The following is a 21,764-nucleotide window of genomic DNA, read 5'->3' as shown; positions in this document are numbered from 1 at the left end:
TATGCGTAGTCTTCCAGAGTTGGGACCACCCAGAGATTGGAGGCAACATTTCACATACCTGTGTCTATATATTCTTCTAATGAGAAAGTTCACAGCGTGTGTCAGAGAAGGTGGAGAAGCCTCTGATGGGCCAGGCAACCCTATGTGTCGGGAGAATGAGACTGTTTTCTCTATTGTGTGCTGGTGAATTCTAGTGCTGCAGGTACCGTAAAGACAACAGGAAGTAGAAATAGAGAAAGAAGTAATTCGTTACTTTCCTTCTCTTCTAGGGATCCATGGGAAGGGAAAGTGAAGCATTTTAGCTTCTAAGAAATGTGGCCTCTTGCTCATCACCACATTGACTGGTAGAGGCCTGGTTGTCATTCAGATCCGTTGATACCACTAAACTGTAGTTTGCTCTGTGGGTAAAATTTGGAACGGTTTAGCTTCCTCTGGGGGACCTTAATTCTTATCCTTGGCATTGAATAATTTGCCTTGAGAATAGCGCATTTTGGAGAATCACAGACTTCTTGACATTTCCTGAAAGTTTAAAAACCAGTGTTGTAATGTGATGTAATTAATTTATTTTCAGAGGATGTCTACAGTTGCTTTCGCTTCCTGCTCAATGTTTTTTCAGATGAGTTCATCTTCCTTCCAGGAAACGCACTAAAGGTAAATCTTTATGGCCAAAGAGCACAAGTAATGTTCTCAGTGTGAGTTCTAGAGGTAGTAGGCTTGGATTCACACATGTGACTTCCCTTTCTCCAAGGCTACATGTGGCAGAATTATAGAGACACTTGGACACTCACTGTTCAGTGAGCTCTATTTTGATTCTTAGTCAAGTTTAATGAATAATGTAATTATTTGGTGAGAGGAGAGGCATTCTTAGAACATTGAGCGCAGCCACTATGAATAAATCAACACTATTTTTTAAAAAATTTACCAACCAGTACACATTTTCTGTTAACAACTTGTTGAAATGTGTTGGGCCTTTTGCTTTGATATTAGAACGCCATGGTCTTGCCTGATGGTGTAGGTAGCTTGTGGGCTAGACTGCTGGGTTTGTTGGGGTGGGGGGTTTACCAAGATAGCAGAAAGTGGTTGGGTTTATGAGCACTGTGCCAGGGAGCACAGGTTTTACTTAGCTAAGAGTGAGATGAGCAATTTTTTGAGCACAGCATAGTTCCACATATTTTTAGGACTTGCTATATGTGCTTCCTATTTAAATTTAAGGAACATGGCTGTGCAAAGTGAGAAAATCCATCACCCGTTGGTGATTCCTAAGACTTACAAATCTTTGGCGTGTTTTCTGTGTTTGGGGTTCAACATTTTGAGTGTTTGAACACATGCTTCTCTGGCAGCCAACAACCAGAATCTTCTGGAAGGGTTGTGGAATTAGCTGATGTTCTCTCGTTCTGAGGGCACATGGCTGCATTTACTGAGACCAGCAGTGGATACATCCATTAACCTGGATTAGTGGATACATCCTGTCCTCTCCCCTCCCTTGCCAGGACTTTGAAGAAGGCTGTTACCTGCTCTGTAAAAATGAGACAATACAAGTGACGACCAGGGACATCCTAGTTACAGAGAAAGGAAATACTATGTTAGAATTTTTAATAGGTCTCTTTAAACCTTTTGTGGAATGTTATCAGGTATGTAACTCTTTTGCAAATTCTCCTTCATTCTCCCATACCCAGTATAACTAAGACCTCCCACCCTGTGCTTATTTCTGGTCCAAAGGGCAAGAGTCTTTCCACGGTGAATAATGGAACTAGAGAGATTGTCCATAGGATGAAAGATTCACCTCTCAGGTGAATCGTTAAGGGAGCAAGGGCTCCTCTAACGGGGCCTTTTCCAGACCCCAGAGGGTAACAGCTCTAAGATGCGGCATAACCACACTGATATCCAAGCCTGTCATACTGTGTCTTATAGCTTTTTCCATAGCAAGTAGCACGGTGTTTGATACGTTGTGGGTACTCAGTAAATGCAAGATGTGAATGATACGTAATGTCAGTTATTTATATCACTAGATATTGGAAGGGGAAGAAAGGTTCAAGTGCAAGTATCTGAAACAGTTTGTCAGAGCTCTAAGGAGTGGTTAAAGAGAGGGGATTGGATAAATGGCCAGCAGGATCTGGGCAGATTCAAAGGGAGAGGGGAGTTTGCAGTGGAACCCCTCAGAGAGGCCATACATATTTGCCAGAAGAGGACTCTGGCTCTGAGCTCCATGTGCTGGTCAGAGGCCACTGGGACCGACGTCCTGGTGGGGCAGTGCTCTGACTGAAGACATAGCCCCTGTGCAAAGTCCAGCATGAGTAGGTATTTGACAAATGCCACTTCTACTTGTAAGCACCTTTCTGCAGTAAAAGTCATCGAGCATTTTGGGACCTAACAAACTGTTAGATGTTTTTAGGGAAAACAGTTACACAAAGTCTGGCCCCTCTCTTCGTAAACAGAATAAGACCTGCTGATAGTAATTCACTTAATTTGCAACCCATTAAAGTAAGAAAGTGTCTTGTAGTAAATATCAATACTATTTCAAGCTTTTTTTTTCTAATTTTCTAAGCAATGATACAAGCTCCAGAGAGACTTGCTAAGAATTCTGTAGCTTTTCTGTGCTCCAGCCTTGGAGAGTCTTTATTCTGCTCTATCTATAGTGTTGCTTTCTATTAAGGGGGTGCCATGTCGCATTGGCGGCTGTTGCGTTGTATTTGGATTGTACTTTTTGCATTGTACTTTTTCTCTATTTCTCTCACCTTCCCTGTTAAAATCAGATAATTTGCAAATACCTCTTGAATGAAGAAGATGACAACTTCACTGAGAAGCAGTACTTGGCTGGAGTTCGAAAATTCACTAATCAGCTTCTTGATCAAGGTTAGCCACACCTCTGTGGGTGGTGACTTCTTGTAGTGGAGAACAAAAAGGGTCCACTCACGATTTCTCCTCTGTTGTAGGCACCTCACAATGTTACGACGTACTGTCTTGTGATGTACAGAAAAATGCCTTAGCAGCTTTTGTGAGGCTAGGTGTGATAGAAAAGAAGAAAGTGTAAGTATTGGGCAGGACTGCAGGGCACTGGAGGGTGGTGATAGCTAATGGCTGCTGAGCACAGGATATACAGACCAAGTCCTCTAAACGTGATATCGGGCTTCACTCATTAATCTCCAGAGGAGTTATTGTCAGCATGAGTTACTGTGCAAATTTTATGTAGTTATGAATAAAAATGGTATTGAGGGGTGCCTGGGTGGCTCAGTGGTTGAGCATCTGCCTTCAGCTCAGGGCGTGATCCTGGGTCCTAGATCGAGTCCCACGTCGGGCTCCCTGCGGGGAGCCTGCTTCTCCCTCTCTGCCTCTCTCTCTGTGTCTCTCATTAATAAATAAATAAAACCTTTAAAAAAAATGGTATTGAAGCAAAGAAAGTGTTTTAGGCCAGCATTTTGGCCTTGGCCTAATATTGAAATGTATAGATTTTTTTTTTTTTTTGAAATGTATAGATTAATCATAAGAAAAGTTTTGAAAAAACAAAAAAAGTTTTGGAGGAGTGTAATAGAGTGTGTGTGTGTGCATGTGCTTGTATACACTTACATATATACACACAGACGTACATGTATGATAGATAAATACACCCATGTGTACATGCAGATAGTTAGATGTTTCCTCTTCTGGGTGAAAGAATTTAAAAGTGACCAAGCTTCGTGAGGAGAGTCTCATAGTATGTCTCTCCTGTCATCAGAAGGATGAAGCATGAAGCCAACAAGTGGAGCAGGAGCAACAGGCTTGTCAACTACTTAAAGACTGGCCTTGAGGAAGACTATTGAAAAGTAGCTGGCTCAGTCAGTGGAGCCTGAGACTCTTAATCTTAGGGCCATGAGTTCAAGCCCGGCATGGGGTGTAGAGATTACCAGGAAAAAAAAAAAAAAATAAACCTGAAAAGAAAAGTAGTCTCACTGTATAAATAATGAACACCTCCCCCTCCACACCTGACTTTAAAGAGCTTTTTGCTTTTTTCCCTAGAAATGGTGACAGTGTATTTAATGTGAATGAACCTGCCATGACAAAATTAGAAGAGATGCTTGGTAAGTTCAATTTAGTGACAATACGATGGGTTTTTATTTATTACCATATAGCAAAACAAGAAAGTATAACTGTGGCACCAAATACGCTATCAAAATGAACAATAGAGTTTTAATATAAACAGAACTATTTATATCATCTAGGTTTTTCCCAAGGAAAGTGACGAGAAAGTGCAGAGAACACACAGCAAGCAGAACCTGGTCAGTCTTCTACAATATAACAATTATCAGCTTCTAGGTTAACTAATTAGGGTCCAGGATCTGGATCCTTCACATCCAGTCTTGGTGAACATGGAGAAAATACTCCTCATCTGAGTCCTTGGATTCATTCTTTCCCTCTCTACTTTTAGATCCCTTCTTTCCCCAGTAAAGGGTTGTGGTGTTTAGCGTACAGATTTTCTGAACTCAGAATTGGGGCTGATAGCACATTCTTGAGAGAATAAGCCAACCCTTACTCTTCTCCAGATGCCATCAGCTTCTCAAATAGTCCAGCCCAGAAAGGTAGGGTCATTGTGGCTTGAAGAGAGAGTCTTATATCCCAAGAGTGTGGATATAAGGAAAGAGATCTAAAAGGTCTGAAGAGGTAGCAAACACTTCTCATAGGAATGATGAGGTAGTTTAAGAAGGGGAGGGTCTTAGTATTCAAAAAGAAAATACTTATCTGCTGATTATATTGACTAAGCACTACATCGTTGAGTGGATATTCTTATAAGTAGTAAGTTTGTAACTAATCCTAATTCAGTACATTTCTCCAACCTCATGGAAGAGCTTCAAGTGGATGTCTGGTGGGATGAAGGGAACCCATATGGCTAAAGGAAATGGTTGAAGAAAAAGTGTAGAAGGGCAAAGGAATGGTTGACAAACAGGGAAGGTGGAAATATTAGTTTATTGTTGAAGAAAACATGAAGGTTGAAAAAAAAAAAACATGAAGGTTGAAATCCTAGTCTTGTGTTTGTATTATGTCTGAAATCTTGGAATTTGTATCCTTGAAGTTCAATTTTGAGTTTGGTTAGAGGGGCATATAGCTGAAACAAACCCCCAAACCCTCATTCTGTGAGGGTGATGGAATTGATTTCTTAATCATCAATGGCAAATGTAATGTGGGTATGAATGTACCAGAACATACTAGACTGGAAGTACCAAAAGCAGACTGAGTTCTGACCCTGGCTCTACTCCTGGTCCTTGGAGGGGTGGAGGGGATGGGGGCTGCTGCTGCTTCCCCTGCAGAGGGGCAGGTGTCTCTGTCGGTGCCCTCTCAGCCTGTGAAACCACACAGAGCAAAAACAGCTTTGTGAGGAAGGGCAAATTCAAGGTCATTTCATGGGCTGTCTTTTTTTTTTCTTAGGTTGTAAGACACCAGTAGGAAAGCCAGCAACTGCAAAACTTTAATATTGCCAAACAGTTATGAGAAATTTGGTCACATAATTGCTATCATCGAAGGACTCTTACTCCAACAAGCAGGGACATGAAAGAAGAGAGCCATCTGCTCGTGGTCTGTGAGAGCCATGGGCTCAGCGGAAAGGAAGAGGTGACAGGTGCAAGCAATCAGTGTGACCCTCTCCACCACGACAGTTAAAAAGGCAGTTGTGTCCAACTCTGTGTGTGTTTTAAAATAAAATAGTCTTTTGGAAACAAAGCCCACTCCTATTTCACTAACACTTTCAGCTTATTATTACATGTGTCAAACTTTGATGCCGACTTGTGCATTACAGTGTGACCTCGACCCTGAAGGCATGGCTGTGAGAAACACACCACTGGGAAGGGTACACCTGTATTTCTGTCGCTGTCTTTATATCAGGTAGCCTCAAACAAGTATAGATTTGACAGAGATATGCAATTAATTTGCTAGCTAATGTTCAAGTTTGCCACCCAGGGGCCTTATCATTGAAACTGCTTTAGATAAAGTATGTGCACCAAAGAGAAGTTATATGATGTATCATGAATAGGCTTAAGAAAAAAAAAAAATAGGCCTAAGAATTTGGGAAGAGGGGTGTCTTGCTGTAGAGCAATCGACTCTTGAGCTTGCTGTCGTGAATTTAAGCGACTGCTGGGTGTAGGGATTACTTAAACTGTCAGGGTGCCCAGGTGGCTCAGTCAGTGAAGCGCCTGCCTTTGGCTCAGGTCATGACCTCAGGGTCCTGGGATCAAGCCCTGGGTGTGGCTTCCTGCTCAGTGGGAGGGTCCGCTTCTCCCTCTGCCTCTCCGCTGTGCTGTTCTTGCTCACTTACTTCCTCTCAAATAAATAAATCACTTAAAAAATCAAAATAAAAAATAAACTTTAAAAAAAGTTCACAAGAAGAAAAGTTTAAAATGGGTGAACCCCAAAAACTGACAGAGAGCCACCTCTGGAAAAGGACATTTAAGCTGAGAGTTAAGATGCACAGGTGTCAGCTGTCAAAGTGTGAGAGTAGGGGCCAGAGGGGCAGGGTGTGCAGAGAGAGTAGTGATCAGAACGTCCTGGGGTTGGTTCGGAGAACCTGAAAGACCACCACGGCCGACATAAGAGTCATGGGCAATGAAATTAAGAAAGGCTGGTGTAGGGATCTGGGTGGCGCAGCGGTTTGGCGCCTGCCTTTGGCCCAGGGCACGATCCTGGGGACCCGGGATCAAGTCCCACGTCGGGCTCCCGGTGCATGGAGCCTGCTTCTCCCTCTGCCTGTGTCTCTGCCTCTCTCTCTCTCTCTGTGACTATCATAAATAAATAAATTAAAAAAAAAAAAAAAAAAAAAAAAAGAAAGGCTGGTGTAGTAGTCTGCTTGGGCCGCCAGAACGAAATACCAGGCTGGGCGGCTTAGAAGTTTATTTTCTCATAGTTCAGAGGTCAGGGTGCCAACAAGGTAGGGCTCATCCTCTGGCTTCTCCCTGGGCTTGTGGGAGGCCCCACCCTCATCACTCCACATAGCCCCAGTTGCTTCCTGAAGGCTCCATCTCCACAGTGGTGTGGAGACAGGGCCTCAACATCACAATTTGCAGGTCACAATTCAGACCATAGTAGCAGGGTCAACACACATGAGGGCTTAGGGACTCATAAAACATTTGAGCTGAAATACAAGTGCCGTGGAAGATGTTGGGAAGCATCAGCGTGTGGTGCCAGGACTTGCTGTATCCAAATTCCTGGAATGTGCATTTGTTCTGCAGAGGCCGGGCTGTTTTTGCTGCACATGCAGTTGTGGAGAGCCACTGCTCCAGTCCAGGCCTTGGTGGCAGAGGGGTCTTCTGTGTGGCTCTGCTTGCTTGGGAAGCCGGAGAGTTATGTGTGCTGATACTAAGTAGAGGAGACAATGAAGCAATGTTCCCTGGCAAAGGATTTTATGGCACGCCAGCTAGACAGGCAAGGGCACTTGGCTGCCACCACCCAGGGAGAGGGAGTCAAAGCAGCTGAGAGCCTGGGACCCAGGCCAATTCTTGCTGAGTAGATTTCCCTTAGAATCCACATACACACCCAAGTTTGGTTATTTGGGTTTCTCTATGACATTCATACTATGCATATAAATGGTGAAGATGAGTAAGATGACTCGTTTACACTGCAGACATTTCAGGTCTTGGGATACGTGCCTTTCAGCTCCTCTCCTGGCCAGCTCTGACATTGGAGCCAGTGAAGAAGCAGATCGTAGAGGGCAGGAAGATGGGGTGCAGCCAAAACCAAGTGAGGCTTTGGAGCAGAGGCTGCTGTGAGGGATGAGGGAGGGAGACTTTATCACCTCTGTCTCTTCAAACCCTCTCAACTCACCCAAGTACACTAACATCTTGGAGGATAGCATGCTTCCTCTGCTAACGCACTTTTAAAGCATGTATCCTGTACTCTACCTCACAATGCTCCTGTACACACCCATAGTTTTAAACCACACTGCTGTCCCTAAGCCCTTCCACTCGCACCTTTCTATAAATTCTAAAGTTGCCACTGCTTTGAAGTAAGGAAAAAGGCCCATAGCATGTGGCTTTCCAAGGAAGTCTCCTATCCAAATGAAATATAATGTAGCAGCTTAAGAATGCAAGGTCTAGAGCCCAACTGGGTGTGAAATCCAACTCTGCCATGTGCTAGCCCTGTGTTCTTGTGTGATCTGTTTACACTCAAAGCCTCAGCTTCCTTATCCATAAAATAAAGAGTGATGGATAATCCCTCTTGGGCTGTGAGAAATAGAAATGCCGAGGGGCACGTGGCTGGCTCAGTCAGTAGAGCATGCAACTCTTGGTATCGGGATTGTCTGTTCAAGCCCCATGTCGGGCATAGAACCTACCTAGAAAAGCAAAAAAGAAATAGGAATGTTAGTAAAATATTTGAAACCGTCTTTGCTAATAGATGTAATCTCTTATTGTTGATGGGGACACACCCTAGTTGGCTTCTCAGAGAAGATGAGATCGGCTGCTTTCAGGCGGTTCCCATGGCCGTGGATGCTCGCATCCCTGACCTACAACCGTAGCAGCCTGCCTCAGCTCAGCTGCCCAACCCAACAGCAGTATGCTGTCGTACAGAGCTCCAGCACCTCACTCAAGACACCTGCTGTAATAGAAACCACTTCCACTAATAGAATGAGAACATTCAATTTGGGTTAGAAAACAGATTTTGATGCCTTGTGTAACTTTGTTCATATCTTTACTTTTTTCTCTAAATTAAAATGACCAACTCTGACAGAAATAACTATCTCCCATCAATAGATTCAAATGTCATTTTTTTTTTTCCTAGAGCCCACTCTGGGCCTGCTGCATAGCTATCAACCTGGGATTCCCCATCACTGTCCTCTTGGCAATTTAGTTCACTTTTCTGTGTTGGATTCCACTCTTTTGGATCCCATTTCTTCCTTTTTGATCAGTTCTAGTGAATCCGGTCTCTAGCTGTTTGTGGGATTAATGTATTAGACTTCACATGTTCAAAAATGTCTTTTTTTTTCTGCTCTCATAGTTGTCTGACAATTTCGCTGGGTTTAGAATTCTAGGTTAGAAATCATTTTCCCTGAGAAGTTTGAAAAGCAGTTCTCCATTGTCTTCTAAAGTTATTCTTCTGAAGTCAAAAGAGCATTCTGATTCTTGAACACAAACTATTTGCCTTTTCAGAAAGCCTTTAGGATCTCTTTTCTATACTTTCTGAAATTTCGGGTGGTGTGTTTGCTGTCAGTGTTTTATGTTTTGTTTTCTGTGGATTAAATTTATGATCTTACAGTTGAGGAGGTCAGAAGCCTGAAAGGAATCTCACTGGGCTAAAATCAAGATGTCAGTGTGATCAGGAGGCTCAAGTGGGAGAATCTGTTTCCTTGCCCAGCTCCTAGATACTGCCCTCATTCCTTGGCTTAGGGCTCCTTCCGTCTCTAATCTGGAGGCTGAGGAGCAGTGCCTGGAGGGGCAAGGTGGGCAGGCTCTCTGGACCTCTAACTGCTTCTGTCACAGGCTTCCAACAGCAGAGCTCCTCTTCATGCTCCTGCCTCTCTCGAACCTCTGATTCCCGGGCCTTGCTGGGGTTCTCTGGCACTCATTGACTGGCCTTGTCTCCAGGTTCAGGTTTGTATCTCCTAAATCAGTGAAGTCAACCACTCATTTGTTGCCTTTCAGCTCACAGGTATTCAGCCTGTAAGGCTTTTGCCAGATTTCTCTCAATTGTCTATGTTGAAGAAAAAATGTTTGGTAATTTAAAGCATACATGTTACCTCTCTGTAAGAGAAAGGCCCTTCTGAAAATTTTTTTCACTTTTATTGTGACCTTTAACAGATAACCTTCTGTAAAACCAGTTTGCCTGTGGCGGCGGGGGAAAGGTTTTGCCTGAATGTACAATCAAGATTGCATCAGCATGGTTGGAACAGTCTAGAGGCCCTTGAGGGCCCCCAAGAACTGGCTAATATTGATCTGCAAAGAGCTATTGAATAGGCACATCCCTGAGACCAAACTATGTTTACATGGGAGGTTGGCTCAGGAGGTATCAGCATCTTCTGGAACAAAACTGGATGGAGGGATGCCTGGGTGGCTCAGTGGTTGAGCGTCTGCCTTTGGCTCAGGTCATGATCTCAGGGTCCTGGGATCGAGTTCTGTATCGGGCTCCCTGCAGGGAGTCTGCTTCTCCCTCTGCCGCTCTCTCTCTGTGTCTCATGAATGAGTAACTTATATCTTTAAGAAAAAAAAAAAAAAAAAAACAGATGGAGAACAGCTCCCAGGAGTCAGGAAATGAGAAACCTATTAAAGTTATTGACCATGAAATAAAAGGAAGATGAGAGGAAAGATCACAATTATCTCAGGGGGAAAATGGTTTTGGGGTCCCTAAATTGCTGCTTCTATGTAGGCTCTTAGGGTTTGAAACACTCTTTGGAAACTAGGCCATTAAATACTGAGAACATGTGATCCCTGGGTGGCGCAGCGGTTTGGCGCCTGCCTTTGGCTCAGGGCGCGATCCTGGAGACCCGGGATCGAATCCCACGTTGGGCTCCCGGTGCATGGAGCCTGCTTCTCCCTCTGCCTATGTCTCTGCCTCTCTCTCTGTGTGTGACTATCATAAATAAGTAAGTAAATAAATAAATAAATAAGTAAATAAATAATAATAAAAATAAATAAATAAATAAATACTGAGAACAAAAAGGCAACAATCCCACAAATAGCTAATACATGAAAATGAACTTGTCTTAGAAAGTGAGTCTGCCTCAGCTGTGTTAGCTGGGAAAGAAATATGTATTTTCTGACTGCTTCATTTTGACAATGAGGCAAAGTGATTTGTCCAACATTCTGGCCCCCTGAGAAACTCTCAGAGGTAGAATGACCTCTCAGTTTCTTAAGGCAGGCTTGGAGAACACACCAGACCACATCTGTGTAGTGAATTGTAAGACACTGTGTTTTTTGCTTTTTAAAAAATGTTTGTAGTGCCCAGGCGACTCACCTGGAGAGCTGGTCTATCTGATCGAGCGTGCAGACTGGCAGCTTGTCCCACCAGGCTGGGTCTTTGAGGTCTAGGCATGGCATCCAAATCTGATGGCTCCTAGGAGACATCCATCTCAGCGACACTGATGGGAACAAGTGGAGGTGGGCCAGACAACCCGTACTCGTCTTGCGCTGAGCATCTCTGTGCAAGGAGGGGTGAAATCTGAGAACTGACAGGAGCAGACTCAGGGAGGCCTCAGCCAAAGGTTAGCGCCCCAGCCAGCACGCGCTCAGGGGCAGCACCACACATGCATATGCTGCTCATAAAAACGATATTGTGGAATGGTAGCAGAGCACTTGGCCAAAGCAGAATCAATATCTCCCATTTTTTCAATGACATGTTTTTGTTCTGTTTTGTTTTTTTCTTATCTGATTTTCCCTCGTGATCTTTCTTTTGACGACTGGTACTAGACTCCTTCAGAAGTGAATTAAAAAGTCTAAAATTAGGGCACCTGGGTGGCTCTGTCACTGAAGCGTCTGTCTTCTGCTCAGGTCATGATCTCAGGGTCCTGGGATTTGTCTTGCTACACTGGGCTCCCTGCTCCATGGGGAGTGTGCTTGTCCCTCTCCCTCTGCCCCCACTCGTGCTTTCTCTCTCTCTCTCTCTCTCTCTCTCCCTAAAATAAATAAGTAAAATCTTTAAAACAATATTTTTTTAAATTAGAAAAACTCCATCCCCCTTCAGGTTGGAAGCGCCATCACTGTATTGCCCATACCCTGTATTTCCCAGCTGCAGATTTTCCGCAGACCGCACCAGTGTGACGACGGAAAGAACAGGGCTGCGAGTTCCCACGCAGCTTGTTTGTTCTCTCTGCCTACTCGGTGGGGATAGGACCGGTTTACAAGGGCCCAGCGCTGCCTGGGCTCCTCTGAGCCCCCGGTAGGTGGGTGTTCTGGGCGCCCTGGCAGCTGGAGACAAACAGCAATCCTAAGCAGCTAAGGTCTATTAAGCACCCACCCTACACTTAATTAAATTGAAATAGAAGGTGACGTTATGCTCAAAAACCTGCAGCTTAAGCTAGCACACCGCTTGTCGTGGGCAACAGCCTCCGATCCGAAGCGCTTCGTTTGGGGGCAGTAGGTGGGGGTCTGTGTGAGGCCTCGATGGCCCTGTGGTGTCCCCTGCAGAGGGAAACCCTGGGACTTGCTCTATTTCACTGACCCTTAGGGCCACTTGCTGCTCGGCCCCGCAGCTCACTGAGTCCTCAGGACACGCAGGCGGGGGTCGCAGAAGGGGACCCTCTTGGCATCAAGGAGAGAAGCGAGCTGCCTGGAAGGTCAGCGACAGGATGAAGTAAATCGTCTTCTATTTCCCGTTTCCATTCCACGAATGCCTTGCGTGAAAGAATCACACATGAACAAGACTACAGAATCCAATTTTTGTTTCTTTTAAAAACAAAACAAAAATCTCAGGCCAGAGAGCTAATGGCTGAAGCCACAGGAGCCCAGGCAAAGGCCCAGAGATGCTCAGGGCAGGAGCCCCAGGAAGCAAGAGCTCCTGGTCACTTCAGCTGCCCTGGGCCCCTGCTAGGGATGGAAGGGCCCTTCCCACAGCCTCGGTTCCCTGGTTCCCCAGTTCCCCGGTTCCCCGGTTCCGGTGAGGCTGCTAGGGCTCCCAGCTGCACCTACAACTCTACTGTCAGCCCTGAGACCGCCCTCCCTCGCCCTCCCTCTTAAGATCCTCCTCCTCCAGGTGAGGCCCGGTATATGTACCTATTACATAGGTGGATGAATACCATTTCTTGATGTTTTTGGTGTTTTTCTCCTTTTATTTTTCCTTTTCCTTTTTTGCAGTTCAAGCACATAACTAGACTTCGTTCTCCACGTCTAGCAGCTGAGTGGAAAGCAGCAAGTTGGCAGCAAAATATTTCCCTCGGAGGCTTTTGTTTTCGGTCATTTAAACCCAAGGCAGGAAATAGGATTTGCAGGAAAAAGCAGAGGGCCTTGACAGGAGCCAGGAGGAGGGAGGGGGCGATGCCTCCCCGCCGACCCCCCCCAACCCCTCCCCCAAAGAAAGAAGTTGGGCTGGCTTTTGCCTTGCAAACTGTCTCCCAGGCCATATCAGAGCAGAGGAGATTGGAGAGAAGCAGTCTCCTAGGAAAGGGTCCCGGAGGTGACCCGCAGGACATCTGGAGGAGCCACTGGGAGCGCAAAAGAGGGACCCCCCTTCAGTAACCCCATGGACCTATGATTGGGGGACCACACCACACAAAGCGCTGTGCTCCAATGTAGCCCGCTCCATGTCTGGGGGGCAGCAGCCCCATCAACGCCAGAGGTTAAGGTTAGAGCTAATGAGGATAACGAACCAGGCGCTGCTCCTTCCTTAGGTTTGGAGCTATTGAGAAAGAGACACAAGTGTCAGACGGATGGAGATCCAGTTTTATTCCTGATAACACTGGACTCCAGGCTGTGCCAAGGCACAGGCGGGTCTGGTCCTCTGCCCCTGTGTCAATCCTAGACCTTCAGCAGAAGCAGAGCAAAGCCCTAAGGGAACTACAGGCAGCTAGGCTGCAATGGGATTATTAGTAGTAATTTTAACGTAAGTATTTGGGACGCTTTTATTTGTCCCAAGGATTGCAGTTGTTGAGACATACTGAAAATTGTTGATCTAAATTCAAGTTAAACTGCACCTGGTGTCTAATCTGGAAGCTCATCTGGCCCAGCCAGGTGCGGGAATGGCTCTGGCAGCGGAGGAAGCCACAAGTGGTGGAGCACTCAGGACAGGCCCCGAGGGACAAGCAGGAATCCAGAATAAACTGGGAGGTGCCGGGTAGGGTGAAGGTGGAGCAGAGCAGGGGAGGGAGCTGGCACAGAGAACACTAAGCCGGCCCCTGCCAGGGCCCCTTTCACAGGAACTAGTCAGACTGGATTGAGCCAGCCAGAATGCAGGACCGATCAGAGGTCCCGTGGGAGCCAGAGCCACGGAAGGCGAGGGCACAGTCACAGACCGGGTGGATCCTGGCCGACGCGGCTCCCGGGTCCTCTCCCGCCACGTTCCCAGCGTGGTCTTCCCTGCCCAGCTCTGAGTGCGACTGGCAAGTCCTCGCCTCTACCTCTCTGTCCAAACAAACTCTCTTGTCACCCTTCCAAAATCTGTTTTCTTTTCCTCTGGAAACTTCCTGCTGCTTTTTAGCCATCAATGAACTTCTTCTGGGCTTCTGTATTGTTTTAAGTGCTTATGGCAGTGATTACAATAATCTATTTATTTATACAATAATAATTTTATATTTATGTATTACAATAATTTATTTATGTCCCCTCTTCTCATTTAACTGTGAGTCTTTCAGGAGATTTGAATCAAAGTTATTTAGAAAGCCATCAGACCCTGTCTTGTTTCCTACTCCTTAAAGCCAGGACTCCCTGTGCCCACGTCCATGACAACTGGAGATTTTTTCCTCTGATGAAGTAGTGCCCAAGAACAAGACGAGATGTCTCCTCAGCTCCCCGAGCTCTGTCAGTCACACCTCAAGCTAAGAGGCTGGCAAAGTCTGGGCAATCTGACAAAGGGGTGCCAGTGGAAGCTCTGACATCCTGGTCCCCAGATTACCTCACACTGGATGCCCAGAGTTGGCAAGACCCCACCCATGTGCTCAGAGCTTCTTGTCAGGTTTTTGGTCCCCAAATTGTAAACATGAGTAGCAAGTAAATATTACCTCTTTCATGAAAGAGATGAAGAAAAGCAGAAGATGCATGAGGTGGAACAAAGCTTCAACACAACCACCACAACAAAACCAGATATTCTGAATATCCTCAGTGAGATAAAAGGTGCTCTCTCAGAAAAGGATAGTCACACTCAAAGAGAACTCCTGGAAATTAAAAGTATGGAAGCAGATATGGAATGAAAAATTCAATAAGAGTTTGGAAGATGGAGTTTCTCACAAATTAGAGTAAAAATAAAGATGAAAATAGGAAAATAATGCTCTTTCCTTCTGAGGTTCTAATTGCATGCATTCTATTTCTCTGTTTTGGTCTGGATACTTCCAACTTATCTTCCAGGTCATTCACGCTGGGTCTGATTTACTCTTAAATCCATCTACTGAATTTTCAATCTCAATTTTTGAATTTAACAGCTCTGGACATTCTACTTCATTATTTTGTTGTTGGGTTGTTGTTGTTGTTGTTTAGCATCCAGTTCTCTGAGAAACTCTCAGTGTTGCATTTATTTCTGTGAATGTATCTGTGCTCTTCTGTTTGGATCTTCTGTTGGTCTGTTTCTGTTATGTATTGTTTCTCTTGGATTCTAATCAAATGGTCTCTTTTTCTCATTGTTATTTTTGAGTGCTAGATGTTGTACATGAGTGAATGTTTGAGGCCTGGAGAATTTTATCATCCTGGTGAGAGATGTTGTATTTGCTTCAGGCAGGCTGCCAGAGGCAGTAGCCACCTAAGATCCCCTTAATCCAATTTGGGTTTAAGGTGGGGCCACCCATCAGGATTGATGGCTTCCATCCTCTTGATGGCCTCTTTATTTCATCTTTATCCATAGTGTATAGACTTTTAGGGTTCCATTCCAAAATTTAGATGGGACTTTACCAGGGTTGCCTCAAAGTCCAGTTTTTGTCTCCGTAGCTCTGTGTGTCTATGGATAGTCTGTTGACAGCCTGTTTCTCATTCTGCCACTTTGAGCATCCTGCAATTCAACCTAATTCTGATATTAACTACCTGGAGTTAATGTAGATCCCTCAGACCCACAGGACTGCCCACGCTTCAGGTGCCAGCTGCAAGTCCTCGGTGTCCTCAATCTACCCTCACTTCTACCCATCTAACTATAAATTTTGGATCTCCCATGACCACCACCAACCCCGCCCTGTCTCCAAGGTTTGATATCCAGATAGAACAACTCACAGAACTCGGAAAGTGCTATATTTACAATTACAGTTTTATTGTAAAAAATACAATACAGAGATAGCCAAAAGAAAGAGACATATGGCAAGGTCTGGAGGGGACAGAGGGCCAGAGAAGTCTCTGTCCCTGTGAGGTCTGAATCCCAGTACCCGCTATGTCCACCAACCAGGATGCTCCAGGAGCCTTGTTCAGTTTTATTGAGGTTTTCTGACATACACAAGCTTGATTAACTCCCTGCCATATGATTGAACTCAATCTCCAGTTTCCCCTGCCTCCTGGGATTTGGGGTGGGAGGGCTGAGAGTTCTGGTCTTCTGCTTTTCTTTTTTTTTTTTTTTTTTTAATTTTTATTTATTTATGATAGTCACAGAGAGAGAGAGAGAGAGGCAGAGACATAGGCAGAGGGAGAAGCAGGCTCCAGGCACCGGGAGCCCGACGTGGGATTCGATCCTGGGTCTCCAGGATCGTGCCCTGGGCCAAAGGCAGGCGCCAAACTGCTGCGCCACCCAGGGATCCCAGTTCTGGTCTTCTGATTACATGGTTCGTTTTCTGGTGATCAGTCCCCATCCTGGAGCTTATTAGGGTCTCACCAGGAGTCACCTCATTAGCATAACAAAGACACTCTTACCGCACTTGGGTCCAAGGGTTGAGAAGCCTTGTGCCAGGACCAAGGAGAAACACCAGATGAGTATTTTTATTAAGCTACGCCTTCAAATATGTTCTTTGCACATATGTTTTGTATAGTTCTAATTGTTCTCAGGGAAGGACTGGTCAGAAATACATAGTCCACTATAACTGGAAGCAAAATTTCTTGTCAATAGATACTATTTAATGAAAAAAAGAACAAGAGAAAAGAAAAAGCTGAGAAACTGAGTTCTATTATTATCATTATTTGATAATTTATATTTAAACAGCCACATGTGGTGAAGGGAGTACATATCGGACCTTGGATGTTTCATCTCTAAGAGAAAGACTAGAACCGCTCACCTCCAAGTTCCCTTGCATCCTTCCCAGCTTCCCAGCATCTCAATGGCTACAAGTCTGCAGGAAGGTGCCTGGTATCTCCGTTGATGCGGCTGGCTCAAAATAACTGAGACCTTCAAGCTCCAGGCGACCGGGTCTAAGTGTTACAATTCCCAATTATGTAGGAAAACGTGATTTTTTTTTTTCCAGGAAAAACCTGAGGTAAGGGAAAGAACAAGAACAGAAGAGAGATGATACCATGACCACATGAAAAATGAAAATGTTTGACATCTTTATTGGTGAGCTGTTACAGAAGTAGGTCCACTTTCCAAAATTGTAGAGCTAAGAATTATGCATTCCAAGATGTGCAAAGTTTATCTCCAACCAGCTGTTAGCGATAATAAGTAATAACAACCCAGTGGTGATGGGGCAGGGTGGGGAGTTGGGTGTAGTCGAAACAATGACAGAATGTTGACAATTGTTGAGGCTCGGTCATGAGGACATGGGATGGTTAATATTACTCTGTCACTCTCTACACAATGAAAACATTCAAAATGAAAGTCTTTAAAAATGAGTATCCTTAGGGGCACCTGAGTGGCTCAGTTGGTTAAGCTTCTGACTCTTGATTTTGGCTAAGGTCGTGATTTCAGGGTCATGGAATCAAGCCCCAAGTTGGGCTCCATGCTCAGTGCGAAGTATGCTTGAGATTCTCTTTCTCTCCTTCTGCCTCTCCTCCTGCTCCGTCTCCCCCCTCCCCCCCCAAAAAAAAACTATCCTTAGACCTCATACATTTGTATAAAAAACGTGCTGGAAAGACACACCCACAGAATGGAAAGAGTGGATCTTATTTTTAAGATCACACTTAAAAATTTTTTGGAAAGGTGATGTGTTCAAATATGAAAAAAAAAAAATCTATAGGTGTGTCTCTACCCCTGTCTCCACCTAATCAGTTCTAGCTGGTCGGACCCCTGCCGAATTTCTACGCAAATATGTGACTGTATTTTCTCATTTTTCACTTGGCTCAGCAGTTGAGCACCGGCCTTCGGCCCAGGGCCTGAGGTAGCACAGCAGATGATCATAGTGCACTTTGCCTTATACTTAACACATTTTATCTTTTTAAGTAATCTCTATGCCGGACGTGGGGCTTACACTCAAAACCCCAAGATCAAGAGCCATGCTCTGCCCACAGCTTGCCTGGGTGTCTCTCGCCTCAGCAGCTAGGCGGGTGCTCCCTGCTACGCCCCTCTTGCTGCTGCAAAAACTGAAACCTGTTCACATGTCTTGTGTTAATCTCCTTCTTCTCCTTCTGGTTTCTCATTACAGTATATGACCCCCCCCCCCTTTTTTTAAGAGAGAGCGAGCCTGGGGGCGTGGAGAGAGGGACGGAGGGCGAGGGCGGAGGAGAGGCCCGCACGGGGCTGATCCCACACCCCTGAGATGGGCCCTGAGCCCAAGTCAGGCGCTCAACTGACCGAGCCACCGGGGAACCCTACAATATCTTATGCTTTTTATACTCGTTCCTCGGTCTTTGGATATTCTGGGGTTTTGTTTGGTTTTGTTGTTTTGTTTCATCTGTGTTCTCTCTGCTTTGCATTTTTCAATACTCTATCGGTACCTCCCCCAGCTCAGAGATTCTTTCCTGGCCGGGCCTGCCTACTAAGAGGCCCATCAAAGGCAGTCTTCATTTCTATTACGGTGTGATGTGGCGTTTTGTTGTTGTTTTGTTGTTTTATCTCTAGCATTTCTTTTTTTTTTTTTTTCCTTTAAAATTTTATTTGGGGACGCCTGGGTGGCTCAGCAGTTGAGCACCAGCCTTCGGCCCAGGGCCTGATCCCGGGGTCCTGGGATGGAGTCCTGCATGGGGCTCCCTGCAGGGAGCCTGCTTCTCCCTCTGCCTGTGTCTCTGCCTCTTTCTGCGTGTGTCTCTCATGAATAAAGAAGATCTTGTTTGAGAATGTGCACACATGAGTGGGGGGGAGGGCCAGAGGGAGAAAGAAGCAAGCAGACTCCCTGCTGAGCAGGGAGCCCAACCTGGGGCTGGATCTCAGGACCCAGGATCATGACCTGAGCCGAAGGCAGACACGTAACCGGCTGAGCCACCCAGGGGCGCCCCTGTAGTGTTTTTTTCCTTTAGTTCTTAAGATTTCCATCTCTCGGCTAATATTGCCCGTCTGTCCTTGCAGGCTGTCTACTTCATCCATTAGAGCTCTCTGCTTATTAGTCATAGCTGTTTTCAATTCCCAGTCTGCTAATTCCAACATCCCCATCATGTTTAGTTTTGACGCTTGCTCTGTCTCTTTGTTTTTTGTTTTTTTTTTTAATTTTATTTATTTATGATAGCACACACACAGAGAGAGAGAGAGAGAGGCAGAGACACAGGCAGAGGGAGAAGCAGGCTCCATGCACCGGGAGCCCGATGTGGGACTCGATCCCGGGTCTCCAGGACCAGGCCCTGGGCCGAAGGCAGGTGCCAAACCGCTGCGCCACCCAGGGATCCCCTGCTCTGTCTCTTTGAATTGTGTTTTTGCCTTTTGGTATATGCCTTGCAATTTTTCTTGGTAGCTGGACCTGAGGTCACCAGGAAAAAGGAACTGCTATAAATAGGCCTTGAGTGAGATGATGGTGGCTGGGGGAGGGGGTGGGGTGCAGAATTCCATCATCTAGTGATTAGGTGGGTTTTTTAGCGAATTTCAGAAGTGTTTCTCAGCTGTTTTCTCCCCCTTGGTGGGGGACAGGGTGGCTAGAATGGGCTGGGGTTGGGTGGTTCCCTTCCCCTGGTCAGCCAAGCTCTGATAACACTCCAGCAGGTTAGGCTCAGGTTAACTAGTTTCCCCTGAGAGCAGACTTGGTTAAGAAAACAGAGGAACAGGGGAAGCCTGGGTGGCTCAGCAGTTTGGCACCTGCCTTCGGCCCAGGGCCTGGTCCTGGAGACCCGGGATCGAGTCCCACACTGGGCTCCCTGCATGGGACCTGCTTCTCCCTCTGCCTGTGTCTCTCTCATGAATGAATAAATAATTTTTTTTTTTTTTTAAGAAAACAGAGGAACAGAGTGCTCTGTCTCATTTCTGAATGTTCTTTGCTCCACTCGCAGCTGAACATCTGAGGGGTTTCCCTCTGATGCTTAACTGTGAGAACCTGGAAGGAGGTAGGGTTCACAGTATTGTGGGGGTTCCCTTTAGGACTGGGTTCCCTTGGGTTTTTTAACTCTCAGAGTTGTGCACAGAGCCCCCAGTTTTTGTCATTATGACTGAGGTTTCTCTCTCCACGGCACTGGTCTCCGCAGTGGTTTCCACCCCGAGCCTCTGCTCGCCTAAGGCAGGACTTCCCACATCTGCCAGCTGGTTTGCCTTGTGTCCCACCCCACTCTTGGGGATCCAAGGAGACTTGTTGATTTTTTTTTTTTTTTTTTTTTTTTGGTCTGCTCAGCTTTTTATTTGTCAGGACAGAGTGCAACTTCTGAGCTTACGTACAAAACTGGAAACTAGAAGTGTTCTTAAAAATATATTCATAAATTATGTAAGCTTAATGGGTAAATTTAATTTAGGAAGTATGCAAATATTTTTTGTAGGATAAATCTCCAAAAGTGGTTTGTAGGGCCAAGGGGTTTGTATACATCTGTGGTTTTATTTTATTTTTTTTATTTTTAAAAGATTTTATTTATTTATTCACAAGAGACACAGAGAGGCAGAGACACAGGCAGAGGGAGAAGCAGCCCCCTGCGGGGAACCCTATGTGACTTGATCTCAGGACCCTGGGATCACGATCTGAGCCGAAGGCAGACGCTCAACTGCTGAGCCACCCAGGCGCCCACCTCTGTAGTTTTAGATATTGTCAAATTGCCAGTGACCCACTTTATTCCCACCAGCACTATCTGAGATGACACAGACAAATATTTTAGAGACTTTTCAACACTGGCTTGGCTCTTTGTCTAGTGTGTTTGGCTAGGTAGATAATAAATCTGAGAGTATGTCAATATATTTGGTGAATCAATCGTGACACTTAAAAAACAAGCTCTTAAAAAATAAAAATAAATTAAAAAATACAAGCTCTTGTCCGGCAACTTTCCTATATAAGTGACACCCACTCAGCTGTTCAGGAGTTTGAGCACTTATTGTAGAAGCCAAGTTTCATGTAGCTTAATGCCCCATGAAATTTCTTCGAGACTGTTTAATTTTACCAATTACAAAGATTTCAATAATGTACAATTGATGTTAATGGGGCACCTGCCTGGCTCAGTCCACAGAGCATGTGACTCTTAATCTCAAGATCATGAGTTCACCCACATTGGGCATAGAGATTAAAGAAATATAATGTTTTATTTAAACTTTAAAAAAATCTTTTCAAGATTTTATATTTAAGCAACCTCTACACCCAATGCAGCACAACCCTGAGACCAAATGTCGCATGCTCCACTGACTGAGGCAGCCAGACACCCCTAAATGAAATGTTTTAAACAAAACCAAATTGGTGTCAATGGAAATAATCTGGTTTTAACTATCCCATTAACTCAAACTTGCCCCTTTATTTTTTAAAGAAAATTATAAATTATAATGTCCTGTGACAGGGGCGCCTGGGTGGCTTAGTTGGTTAAGTGGCTGCCTTTGTCTCAGGTCATGATCTCATGGTTCTGGGATTGATCCCGGCCTTGGGGTCCCTCTCAGCGGGGCATCTGGTTGTCTCTCCCTCTATTCCTCATCACCGCCCCTGCTCGTGCTGTCTCTCAAACAAATCTTAAAAAAAAAAAAAAAAAAAATATTCCTGTGACATAACACCTTTAACAGAATACTTACACTTATGAATGGGTAAGCCTTTGAAATAAGGAGCAATCTGTACTAGAGAGATGTCGACCATCAGCCATAATCCAATGATACAGTTCAGTGGCTCAGAAGCCAGCCCTAGAGAAAGCCTGAGTTCAAATCCCATCTGGGCCATTTAGGTAACTCTTTGTAGGTTGAATTATTTGCAAATTACTTCACAAAACAACTCTTTTGTCAACTGATGCGAAGATTAG

The 21,764-nt window shown here is 45.1% G+C and overlaps 1 protein-coding gene across 5 annotated transcripts in view; it reads left to right on the top strand.

The window, feature by feature from the left end:
- Window positions 1-5,688, top strand: part of GNPAT (glyceronephosphate O-acyltransferase) — a 34,426-nt gene extending 28,738 nt beyond the window's left edge. For all 5 annotated transcript variants that reach the window (XM_077894519.1, XM_077894521.1, XM_077894520.1 and 2 more), the window contains 6 exons: window positions 572-651; window positions 1,491-1,631; window positions 2,754-2,853; window positions 2,934-3,027; window positions 3,994-4,055; window positions 5,398-5,688. In XM_077894519.1, coding sequence (XP_077750645.1) covers window positions 572-651; window positions 1,491-1,631; window positions 2,754-2,853; window positions 2,934-3,027; window positions 3,994-4,055; window positions 5,398-5,441 — 521 coding nt within the window. In that variant the 3' untranslated portion in view covers window positions 5,442-5,688. The remainder of the gene's footprint in view (window positions 1-571; window positions 652-1,490; window positions 1,632-2,753; window positions 2,854-2,933; window positions 3,028-3,993; window positions 4,056-5,397) is intronic.
- The last annotated feature ends 16,076 nt before the right edge of the window (window positions 5,689-21,764 follow it).

Source organism: Canis aureus, chromosome 4, assembly GCF_053574225.1.
Source record: "Canis aureus isolate CA01 chromosome 4, VMU_Caureus_v.1.0, whole genome shotgun sequence".
In the NCBI taxonomy this organism is placed as follows: Eukaryota; Metazoa; Chordata; class Mammalia; order Carnivora; family Canidae; genus Canis; species Canis aureus.
This window is presented reverse-complemented; position numbering and strand designations above follow the sequence as displayed.